This window comes from Carettochelys insculpta, chromosome 5, assembly GCF_033958435.1.
Source record: "Carettochelys insculpta isolate YL-2023 chromosome 5, ASM3395843v1, whole genome shotgun sequence".
NCBI classification, from domain to species: domain Eukaryota; kingdom Metazoa; phylum Chordata; order Testudines; family Carettochelyidae; genus Carettochelys; species Carettochelys insculpta.
The window spans coordinates 129,868,305-129,880,999 of NC_134141.1; the positions used below are offsets into that span (position 1 = coordinate 129,868,305).

General features: G+C 45.5%; 1 protein-coding gene across 1 annotated transcript in view; it reads right to left on the reverse strand.

Annotated features, from left to right (window-relative positions):
* LOC142013950 (myosin-IIIb-like) overlaps positions 1–12,695 on the reverse strand; it is a 78,021-nt gene that overhangs the window by 35,732 nt on the left and 29,594 nt on the right. Inside the window, exons 8-9 of the mRNA XM_074995972.1 lie at positions 11,046–11,092; positions 2,664–2,729 (exon numbers count right to left, since the gene is read on the reverse strand). Of these exons, the coding sequence (XP_074852073.1) occupies positions 2,664–2,729; positions 11,046–11,092 (113 nt within the window). The remainder of the gene's footprint in view (positions 1–2,663; positions 2,730–11,045; positions 11,093–12,695) is intronic.

Below are 12,695 nucleotides of genomic sequence, written 5' to 3' on the forward strand. Positions count from 1 at the left end.
AACTATAGACCACACAACAGTAACTGCAACGAAGTGTCCTGTGGCACCTTATCGGCTAACAGAAAAGTTTTGAGCATGAGCTTTCATGAGCACTGACTCACTGATGAGTCTGTGCTCATGAAAGCTCATGCTCAAAACTTTTCTGTTAGCCGATAAGGTGCCACAGGACCCTTTGTTGCTGTTACAGATCCAGACTAACACGGCTACCCCTCTGATACTTGACAACAGTAACTAACTCAGGGACCAATCCCTGCAACAAACCTCTGTGCCAACTCTGCCCACATATCTACACCAGTGATACCATCACAGGACCTAACCACGTCAACCACACCATCAGGGTCTCATTCACCTGCACATCTACTAATGTAATATATGCCTTCATGTGCCAGCAATGCCTCTCTGCCATACACATTGACTAGACTGGACAGTCTCTATGTAAAAGAATAAATGGACACAAATCAGATATCAGGAATGGTAACACTATGGCATCCCATCCAAAATTATTAACTTGATTCGTTCAGTGTATGAACCCTTGACATACTAGTTGTTCAAAACTGTATCTTGACAGAATCCTTCAGCATACTGTCTGGAGTGCAACAAGGGCGCCTATTGTCACTTTTCCTGGTCTTGATCACAATGGACTGGATTATGAACCGGACAACAGATGGCCATCAACAGGGCGTTCAGTGGACATTTTTCAAACAGCTAGAGAACAATGATTTTGCTGATGTCACCTTCCTTTCACACGAACATGAAAGCATGAAATAAAACGTCACAACAGTACACAAAACTGTTTCAGTAACTGCACTGAGCATTAACAAGGGAAAGATCAAAACAGTGAGAACCAACCAATCCAACAATACCATCACCACTCTGTGAGGGGATGATCTGGAAGATATGGAGCAGTTTACCTACTTTGGGAGTATTATGGGCATAGATGGAGGAAAAGATAGGGATATCAATGCCAGGGAAAGCAACAGCTGCATTCAAGACTCTCCATCGCATATGAAGATCACAAAGAATATCTGCAAAGATGAAACTGCGGATCGTCAACACAAATGTGAAGAGTATGTTCTTGTGTGGATGCAAGACCTGGTGTACTAAAACGTCTTCAAATCACAAGCTACAGACATTCATAAACAGATGCTTGAGGTACATCCTTCACATCAAATGGCAAGACTTCACCACAAATGAGGAACTAGGGAACAGAGCAGGACAAGAACCAACTAACTTTGGAAATCGAGAGAAGAAAGTGGCAATAGCTAGGCCACACTCTCAGAAAACCATCATCCAGCATAGTTTGTCAAGCTCTCACAATGAACCTGCAAGAAAAACACAAAAGAAGAACTTGGATAACGTGGAGAAGGTCTACCGAGACTGAAGGACAACAACTGGGGTACTCCTGGAGCCAGCTAGAAGTTACATCCCAAGACAGAGTGAAGTGGAGGATATTTATAGATGACCTATGCTCCACACAGAGTACAAGGGTTAAGTAGCAGTAAGTCATCATCATCAATAACCATAGGCTCAGGGCCCGTTGGTGTCTGATGCCTCTTCTCACTATTTCCTTCCATCTTTTCCTATCTGGTGCAGAGTGGCTTAGTTTCTGTAGACTAGCTCCACACCATGCAAAAACCTGTAGAACACTTCAACCTCCCTGGACACTAAGTAACAGATTTAAAAGTAGCCATCCTATAACAAAAAAACTTCAAAAACAGACTCCAAAGAGAAATTGCAGAGCTACAATTCATTTGCAAATTTGACACCATCGGTAAAGGACTGAATACAGACTGGGAGCGGCTGGCCAGTTACAAAAGCAGTTTCTCCTTTCTTGGTGTCCACATTGCCACATTAGCTGCTCATCAACTCTGGCCTCCCTCTTGACTGGGACTCCCTCCTTTTCATAAGCCTGTGTAATTAGACTTCTGGAATCTCCACTACATTGCATCTGATGAAGCATGCCTTTGCCCAGGAAAACTTATGGTCCAAAATATCTGTTAAGTCTATAAAGTGCCACAGGGCTTCTCATTAATTATTAAGTAATGTGTTTTTGTGGGTAAGGTCCACCTCTTCAGATTTTCAGATTGGAGTAGCCAGGAATTTAAGGTGCTACAAGACTGCTTGTCTTTTTGTGACATTATTTCCTGATTTTGGACTCAAAAATGTGTAATCCACTCACTCCCCTTTGTCCTAGGACTATAGCAATGTTAACTGCTCACTTAATTTTGAATGGCCTTTTGCAATATTTTAACTCCTTTTCTGTTCCAACTTTTAATTAGCTCTGAAATTCTGAGTACACTACCTCCGTGTCAGCTTGAAAGCTTGCCTCCTTCACTAACAGAAGTCGATTCACCTTTTCTCAATATGATCCCAGGACAAACATGGCAACAACAACACTGAAAACCAAGAAAAACCTAGACCCTACTGGATCTTTAGTCCTGTTAATGAAAACTTAACAGTGCCTGCCTGGGCTCTGGCAGTGGGAGCTCCCTCCAAGCAGTGCGCACCAAGGCTTTTCCCTCACTATGGCCTGCATTTGTAGCTCAGAGAAGTCCCTTATGCATGTGCCAGGAGCTCTACTGATCATGAGTGGGTGTCTTGGGGCCAGTTTAGAATTTCCTTTCATGTTACTTAACAAGCACAGCAAAATAATAATACTTTACCCGGAACTGAGAACCCACTGACTGTTTCCGTGTGTTGTTGAAATTATCAGTTGTTCCTGGCAAGACCTGAAATCAGACCCAAACATATGTATCTTACTCTCTATACCATTCCCCAGAGCTCCAGCTCCCTGTCTCTACCCAAGGAACAGGTTCACATGGCAGTTCGGAAAAAAGACAAGAGAATGGATTTCAAAGGCTAATGTGAGTATGCATTTGCCAGAGACAGAAGTGGGAAAGCCCAATGCCACAAAAGAAAAAAAGAGCTATACAATCAGAGATAGATTGCAATGTGCAGGACTGCCTATCCTTATTCTCTCTCCTCTTCTTACAGCTGCTTCTGATGGGAGAATCATGCCACCAGAATCAGGTCACCCTGGGGACTAGGGCACCATTTGGGAAGGAGTTAGAGTGATACTTTGAACCCTGAATTTCACAGCTGAGGCGTACCAAAAGCACATACCCTAGCCCCAGATGCAGCTTTCAGCTGCAACAGAGCTTGTGTTGTTCCCAGCTTTGCCTTTGGTGCAGTGAGTTTGTCTATAAATATCGGGAGATGAGGTGATTATGACAACAAAAGGCTTGTCATTCAAGTAATTGAGGGATTATTAGATGATCATGAAAACATTGCCAAATACTCCACTTCAAAGATAGGAAAAAAGGGTAGGAATAAACAGTGGTGCGCTTCAGGGGTCTGTATTGGGATCAGTGGTGTTCAACTTATTCATAAAAGATCTTGGAAAAAGGTTAAAGAGTGTGGTGGCAAAATTTGTAGACAATATTAAATTATTCAAAATAGTTAAGTCCAAAGATGATTGTAAAGCATTACAAAGGGATCTCACAAAACTGCGTGATTGGGCAATACCGTGGCAAAAGGAATTAAATGTTGACCAATGAAAAGTAATGCACAAGGAAAAACAATTTCAAATGTAGATACAAAATGATAGGTCTAAATTAGTTTTTACCACTAAGAGCTTTTACCAATAGAGATCTTGGCATCATTGTGGAAATATCTGATTGATGTGCTGTGGCAATCCAAAAAGCTTAACAAAATACAGAGAGCCAGATGATTTACCCAGTGTTATTTGGGTCCTTAACTCAATTTTTGTTTTTTTTTGGAAAATAAAATGAAAATGTACATTCTTCATTTAAATCATTGCTCTCATGTGGGGCTCAAGGTGAGAGGTTCAGCACGCAGGCTATGCCAGAAAGAGCGGACTATACCAGCCCTCTCTCACCACAGCAGCTTGGGACCAGGTGATAAGCACTTATCCATGGCTGCTGCAGCTCCAGAAGGCACAGCCATAGGAAATGTATACATCCTCTAGCAAAGGCAGGTCCAGGTTAGCCTAAATGGGGGCCACAAAAGGACCACCTGTCCCCTGGCAGCAGCAGCAGCTCTGGGTTGGGTGCCCTGGCACAGGGGGGGAGATGCTCCCCTCTGTAGCCTGTTTGGGGCTCCTGGAAGGTCTTCTCCCCTTCTGGGTCAGTGGGCAGCCTTCCCCCTGCACTGCCATAAATGGCCAAAAATCCCCAAGTCACTTGTTCAGGGGGACGAAGTCCCACCTTGCCTCAGGTGGGTTAGCAGCAACAGTTCAAAAGCTCCCTGTCTTACTTCAGGCAGGGGCTGGGGAAAATTAGCTCTTGGTAGGGCCTAGCCTGACATTTGGGCAAGAGCAGGCCCACAGTCTTAGAAAGGCCCCCAGCCCTAGCTCAGGGCAGGGCAACAAGCCCACAGTTCACAGAAAGCCCCTGGCCCTAGCTCAGGCATGGTGGCAAACAGCTGAAAGGAGCCCACGCCCTGGTGCAAGGTGGGCAGCAACACCACAATCTTTAGGTGGCCCCCGGCCCTAGCTCAGGGTGGAGCGGCAAACCCACAGTTTCAAAGGCCCGGGCCCTCGTGCAAGGTGGGGCAACAAAACTACAGTCTTTAGGTGGCCCCCAGCCCTAGCTCAGGGCAGGGCAGGGCACCACACATCAAAAGGAGCTCAGGCCCTGAAGCAAGGCAGGTAATGCCCAGCCTAACTCAGCACGGGTCAACACAACAGTCTCACAGTAGCCCAGGCCCTAACTCAGGGCAGGGCAACAAACAAACAAAGTTCAGGAGGCCCTCCAGCCTTAGCACAGGGTGGGGTGGCAACTCAACAGTTCACAAAGCCGAGGCCCCAGCTCAGGGTGGGGCAGCAAACCCAGTTCACAGTTCTCCCTGGGCACAGACACTTACCTGTGCCAGCCAATGACAGGGGAAACTGCCACCAAGCAAGTGGGTGGCAGGGGGATACAGGCCCACCCGCTACACTGCATCCCAGCCCAGGGGCCCCAATTGCAGCAGCACAGCCTGCTGCATGGGTCAGAGGGGAATCCAGACCACAGCACAACAACCCGAGGCCCTTTAATGGTCCTCTCACCCCCTGGGCCACTCTTGGTCTCCCACCCCCCCGGCACATACTCGAAGTCTGGCTGACCTCTTGGGGCTCACAGGGTTTCAGGTCCAGCTGAGATCCAGGGGCCCAAGTCCAGGCTTATGCAGTGTATTTATTCTGAGCCTGCCTCAGGCTGAAGAGCATACTCAGGTCAGTTCTCTAGATCCAGCTGGTCTTTTTTGGCATGCAGGTTCTGCTGGGGTCCACAGGGTGTCAAGACCAGCAGGGGCCATAGTGGCCCAACCCAGACCTTGGCCTCCCTCAGCAGGTCCTCAGCCACCCAGGCAGGGAGCCCTGAGCTGTCCTGTAGAAGCTCAGCATAGGCTGAGTCTTCAACCTCCCACACAGGGAGGCCAGATCCATCCTCTGGATTCTCTAAAGGCTCAGTCCCACCTGAGCCCTCAGCCCAGGCTCTTATAGCCTTGGCCCCACCTTATGACTTCCAGTCAGGTGACTGGGAGGGGCCAGGCTCCATACAAGATGGCTGCTGGAAAGGTTCCTCCCCTTCCACTTAGTGGGGTGGCTACTCCACCCCATTACATCTCCTTTAGCCCCAGCAAGGAGCAAATGCAGCTGTGGGTGTGGAGCAGGCACTGCCTTCCTCAGCCCCCAACACAGAGCTTCCATAGCCAGAAAGGTGAGGTACCCCTCCCATGACCCCACAACAGAATAGCCCAGAATGGGAGCAGCTGCAGTAGTTCTGCACTGGGGCTAGCTAAGAGAGGTGGCTCTCTGTATGCCTACCATGAGCCACTGCCTCCCTGAGCCATCTTTCAACATTTGCTCAGTTGTGTCAATTCTGAGAACCGTACTTACTTTGGTGATTCTGTCTCTTTTCTGTTTGGTTTTACAAGAAGCTGTCGCATTCCAGGTATATCCCATTTGGGAAGGGTGAGGTACAGTTTCATCTGACCCAGGCACTTGCCAGCCAGAGTGAGGAATGCAGCAAACTGCACTTTCCCCTCACTTAGTGATGAAGGGGAACAGGTGGAGTGTGGGTGGCTCGAGGCCTGGGAAGTCTGAGATGGGGAAGCAGTGAAGGGCACCCCCAGCCAGCCCTTTTTATCTGCTTGGTTATTGTCTCTTTTCTGCATGGTTTATGAGACACAATCCCATTCAAGGCTCATCCCATTTTCCTGGCACAACCATAAAAACAGCCATACTGGGTCAGACCAAAGATCCATCTAGCCCAGTACCCTGTCTTCCAAGAATGACAGTGAGAGAGCTGTGTTAGTCTGTATTCTATCAAAACAAAACAGCAGAAATATAGCATTTTAAAGACTCGCAAAATAACGTACTAGGTGATGAGCTTTCATGGGACAGACCCACTTCTTCAGATCATAGCCTTACCAGAACAGACTCAATACATAAAGCACAGAGGTCCAAAAATTGTTATGACTTGATTGTCCAGTGGCCCCCCTGGTTCTTTAGCGGGCTTCCTTCTTCTAGTGTACTCAAAAAACATTTTGCTATTAACTTTCTGAGTTTTCAGCAAGCTGTTCTTCAAACTCTTTTTTTTTGGCTTTTCTTACTATGTTTTTACACTTGACAGTTCATGCTCCTTTCTATTTTCCTCACGAGAATTTAATTTCCACTTTTCAAACAATGCCTTTTTATCTCTAACTACTTCTTTTATCTTGTTGTTAAGCCACAGCTGTACTTTTCGGTTCTCTCGCTGTGTTTTTTTAATTTTGGCTTACACATTTAAGTTGACTCTCTATTATGGCATCTTGAAAAGTTCCTGTACACAGTGCAGGGATTTAGTTTTTGGCCCTGTACCTTATAATTTCTGTTTAAATAACCTCTTAATTTTTGTGTAGTTCCCCTTTCTGAAATTAAATGCCACAGTGTTGGGCTGCTGAGGTGTTTTCCCACCACAGGGATGTTAACTTTTATTACACTGTAGTCACTATTTCCAAGTGATCCAGTTATATTTATCTCTTGGACCAGATCCTGCACTCTACTTAGGACAAAACCAAGAACTGCCTCTCCCCTTGTGGGCTCCAGAGTCAGCTACTCCAAGAAGCAGTTATTTAAGGTATCAAGAAATTTTAGCTTTGCATCCCTTCCTGAGGTGATGTGTACCCAATCAACACGGTGATAGTTGAAATTCCCAAATATTATTGAGGATTTTTTTCATAGCCTCTCTGATCTTCCTTAGCATTTCACAACTTGCTCTACATTATAAGAGGAAGATATATACTAAATCTGGTGATCCTAGCTGTTACCATTTAGTAGTAGTTCTTGAACAGACAAACAAACAGACACACAGACAGACTCTCAGAAATATAGTAGATCATTAGGAAGGAAATAGATAATACAACAGAAAATTTGTTCGAAAACCTCCCCTAATGATACTTCATTCTGAGACAGATCACATTATAGAATCACAGAATCACAGGGCTGGAAGGGACCTCAGGAGGTCATTGAGTCCAGTGCCCTGCTTCAAGCAGGATCAACCCCTCACTAAGTCATGCCAGGCAGGACTTTGTCAAGCCGGGACTTAAAAACCTCTAGTGATGGAGATTCCACCACCTCTCTAGGCAACACATTCCAGTGCTTCACCACCCTCCTGGTAGTTTTTCCTAATATCCAACCTACTCCTCTCCTATTGCCTCTATATAAAGTGATTGTATGCCCATATCTTGAATACTGCATGCAGATCTGGTTTCCCCATCTAAAAAGGAAGTACTTGTTTTGGAACAGGTACGGAGAAGGGCAACAAAAATGATTAGGTGTAAAAAAACAGCTTCCATGTGAGGAGAAATTAAAAAAATCTGAGCCTTTTCAGCTGGAAAAAGAAATTACTAAAAGATGGAATATGTTAGAGCCGGGGTGCACAAACTGGGGTGTGTAAAATTTCAAAAGGGGTCACAACACAATTGGCTGCCCCTAATCCCTGAGGAGGCCCTCCGGTGTGTCTTGCAGCCTCTGTCTCCATCTGCCATCAGCAGAAGGACAGCTTCATTTCCATTCCCTACCTCTCATGCCCAACTGGAAGCAGGTGCCTCTGCAGCCTCTGTGGGCTAGGATGACCTGTGCTGCCAGTCCTTCTGTTCCTCACCGTCCCCTGGGAGTGCTGAAATCATTTCCAGTCTCCCAGCCTGAGCAAGCGGAGGCAGCTGAGTGGGGGTAAGCCTCTACCAAGACAAGTCAGGCTTTTTTTTTTTTTAGTGTAATTAAGTCGATCTTTTGTTCTTTTGTTTAACTTTGCCTGGGAGGGCTGGAGAAGGGGGCATGGGGCGGAGAGGGTTCTTTAAACAGCAGGGAGCTCTTGGTTTTTCATTATTTTTAACCCCAAACTGGACAGTGGGTGGGACAGGGTCTTGAAACAGCAAGATAAAGAGGTTTTATATATATATATATATATATATATATATATATATAAAGCACTCTCTGTTTCATTAACATTTTTGAAATATTACTGTTTTTATGTATGTATACTTGCATTTATATACCGATTAATGAAGTTTTTACGTTTTACATACTCATTTTCTTATATGTACTGAAAGAGGGTTGTTTTTTTTTCATGTGAACATAAGTGAAATTTGTGTCTGTTCAGATTACATTAGACAGGTTGAGAGGCCACAACTAACTGCAGAAATGAAAAGGGTGACCTGACGTAAAAAGTTTGCTCACCCCTGTGTTAGAGCTCTAGAAAATCATGAATGGTGTGGAAAAACTGAATAAGGAATTATTATTTACTCCTTCACTAACATAAAAGTTCATCCAATTAAATTGATAGACAGCAGATTTAAAACAAACAAAAGACATTATTTCATCAGTCAACCCGTGGAACTCTTTGCTACGGGATGGTGGTGTAGCCAGACAGAATCCCCCTTGCTCTTCTCCATCTTGCCTGCCCCTCTGAGGTGCCTCAGACCAGCACAAAGTACAGGGAAACAGCACAGTCTTAGAATGTTTTGAGAGCACAAAGTACAAGGCTTAAGAATGTTTTGAGATGCCTCACAAACACAGATGTGCCATGTTAGCATGACCCTGGACTGGGAAAAATACAGATAAGAGGGCTAATAGTCTGGTCGATGACCACAGGGCCTCAAGCTGCCCTTGGCTGGTACTGATAATTGATACGCCCACATTTTGTCCCAGAAAAGGAATTTCCTGTCCATGTGAAAAAAACACCCTGTCTTAATAAATTTAGTTATCTCTATCTTACAAGTGTAAATTAGATTGCAACTGCCTTGTAAGAATTTGCGTCACAAAGATGAGCCAGCACAATTTGTACCTTGAGATAAGGAAGAATCTACGTGCCCCAAGGGGTATAAAGAAGGGTCTGGCAGCCCACTCTAACTGAGCTCCAATTACCTATACCTGCTGGTCGGGTAAGGTCTTTACCTCCCGAGGCCTGAGGGGACGCCCTCCTCATTTGTTCTTCACGAGGGATTCAGTTAACGACGTTGGCTACGCCGGAGTCGAAGGACGCAGGGGTGAGAGTTATACCTGCAATGTTTTTTTTGGGCACATTTAATAGTAAGAGCTCTTTAGTCTGAGTCGTCTGGTCCTCAGATGGGTAACTTTCTCTAATTGACGTGTCATTTGTATCATCCTACTATAGTAGCTAAGCAAATAGAGCAATAACCTTGTAACCATTAAGATTTTTATTGCAATAACCGTGTAACCATTAAGATTTTTGTTTCTGCTTTAATAAATAGTAACCATGTTTAAGCTTCAACCTGACTCCTTTTAGTTGCTGTGATTCAGCCGAACACAAACAAAGAACCATAGCCGTTTGGCTATACCAGCCTGGTCAGTGGTAAGGTGCAGTAAGAGCTGAGCTTTGAGTCATGTTGCCTCCATGGGACAGACTCCTGGGGGTGCCCGTCAGCCTCCCTGGCTGCCCACTGTGAAGGGACAGTCTGTCCTAGCAGTCAAAAACTTGGGTGGTATAAGCTCTCTGCACCAATCTCGGGGGCACCCGTCAGCCACACTGGCTGCCCACTGTGACAGGACAGTCTGTCCTAGCAGTTAAAGTCCCGGGTCAACCTTGGGGGCATCCGTCAGCCATCTTGGCTGCCCGCTGCAAAGGGACCCACCATCCTAGCAGCTAAAGACTCGGATGTAAAATAGGCTCACAGACCACTCATTACCCGGCCATTGGCTGACAGGTGGAAAGGCCCCAGTAGAAATAAAATAAATTAAAAAAGGCTAGATCTATCAATGGTTACTAGCCAGGATAGGCAGGGATGGCATCTCTAGCCTCTGCTTGCAACATACTGGGAATGGGAGACAGGGATGGACTATCTGATGATTGCCTCTTCTGTTCATTCCTTCTGAAGCACCTGGGATTGGCCACTGTTGGAAGACAGGATACTGGGCTAGATGGACCATTGGTCTGACTAAGGATTGGCCATTCTGATGTTCTCATATAGAACCCAGATGTATCTGCCCCCTTCTGTACCTCACTAGACCCCACTCCCCTCATAGAGGTGACGTAGAGGCCAGAAGACCTCACAATGTGTCTCTCTCTCCCTGCAGAGTTAGTGACAAAATAAGAATTTACATTAAAAATTTAAGTTTAACCAGTGTCGCTTAAGTGACTTGCCACAAGATGTCAGAACATGTTAGTGTTACAGCTGAGTGGATCTAATATTTATTGATTTTTCTTTCTCTCATATAGTAATTACATAGATACAGTTCTGCTGCCAGTTAATTGCTAAGTTATCTACCAGAAAAATAATGTTTTCAGATGCCCTAGCAGACCCTGGAAAGAGATTGTTTGTGAGAGGAAGGGCAGATTGGGTTAATTGTCCTCCTACCCCATTGCTGCTTGGCTTAACTGAGCATGCTCAGTAACATAGCTGAAGCTGCTGCCTCAGTCTGCCCCCCCCCCCCGTGCCTTGCTTGCCCCCTCCCCATCTCCCCACACTATCACAGCATGCACATGTCTCCCCATCCCAAAATATGACACGGTGCCCCTGCATGGAGACCTTATGGTTCTTACCTTGGCTTTAATGTGAGGCATCAGGGTCCCTGTTCTGGAGACTGTGGCTGGATAAAGAAAAAGTTATTGCTGAATTCTGCAATCCTGTCCCTCAAACCACCTGAAACTATCAGCAGATCTGTAACCCCCCCCCACCAGTGCAGAAATCTTTACCTGGTGCCCCTCTCTGTGTATTAGGTTGTCCCAATGACAGATCCAATTATTGTCATAATAACTGAGTTAGAGAATTAGGAGATTAGCTCAGCCAGTTTTGGTTGGTTCTAGCTTATAGTGTGAGATGGAATAAATAGAAAAGCTGCTCTCTGTGTTCAAGCAATTTCTTCCTAAACTTGGTGACTCCAAAACAACATACAGTAAACCCTGATTTAATGGACTAATGCAGGGAAGGGGAATCTATTAAATCTGAAAGTCAGTTATACCCATATCTGCAGGAATGGAGCCACCTTGCCAGGTGCACTAGGGAGCTCACTGTTTGAGACCTCGAGGAATGCAGCAGGCTCGGGAGAGACAGCTAGGCTGCGGCGGCCCCGGAGGCCCCAGCTGTGGTGGTAGCCCCCACCGCTCCAGAGGCCCCAGCTGCTCTGGCAGCTCTTCCAGTCCTGGCAGCTCCAGCTGCTCTGTCTCCAGCAGCTCTGGTGAGTTGCTGGTATTTATCTGGGGGTTTGGGGCAGGCTGTCGGACAGCGTCCATTATATTGGGGTCCATTAAATCGAGGGTTTACTGTAGTAAAGAGACAATGACGATGGGATTCCTGTGCTGCTTCCAGCAATAGAAGAAGTCACTATAAGAAAACAGTCCTTTTTCTATTCTGAAGGGGGTGGGGAGGGAGGTGAGAATGGACCCTAATGGTGCAAACTTCAGATTTTTTTTTTGTTTAAAGGCATGGCTATACTTAGAGGGCCACTGGGAACATTTGAGGATACTATATAGCAATGACACATATATACTAAGCATTTCAAGCTTCCTGTTGTTGCAAATGACATTAAGGAAGAGAAGAGGTAGTCAATATTCTTAAGTGATGTAGAGGTGAAGACATACTACCTGCTACACAGTATACTGCACCCTCTTAAGAGAGAGACTAAATCTTAGGCTATTTCATAGAATCATAGAACACTAAAACTGGAAGGGACCTCCAGAGGTCATCAAGCCCAGCTCCCTGCCCTCTTGGCAGGACCATTGTGGGAACCTATCCCACAGTTCCCTCGGCCCCACATTCTGAGCCAGGAGCCAAGCGCAGTGTGTAGCTTTGTGGGATACGTACAGGATGCTTGGGAAGGCTAATAAATTTGAACGAAAGACACGGCGCTTCCACACTTGCCTTTATTCGACATTTTAAACTCAAGATTGACGCTATACCTGTCTGTTAATATTGACATTGTTATCGATATTAGGGCAGACTAAAATCAAGCTAATGACATTTACAGTGAAGACAGTGACATTTTAATGTTGAGGGAACTCCTTTAAATTTGATTTTATCTTGTCGTGTAGATGCAGCCTTAGTTCTTCTTTGGTCCCATTTTTTTTTAACCCAAGCCTCCTGTACTTATGTTTTTGTCATGGGAGACCTGGGATTATACTTTGTATCTTGGTAGCTGTGATCAGCATGCTGCACAAACATTCAGTCTAAAACCGACACCCTAGGCGGAAGGA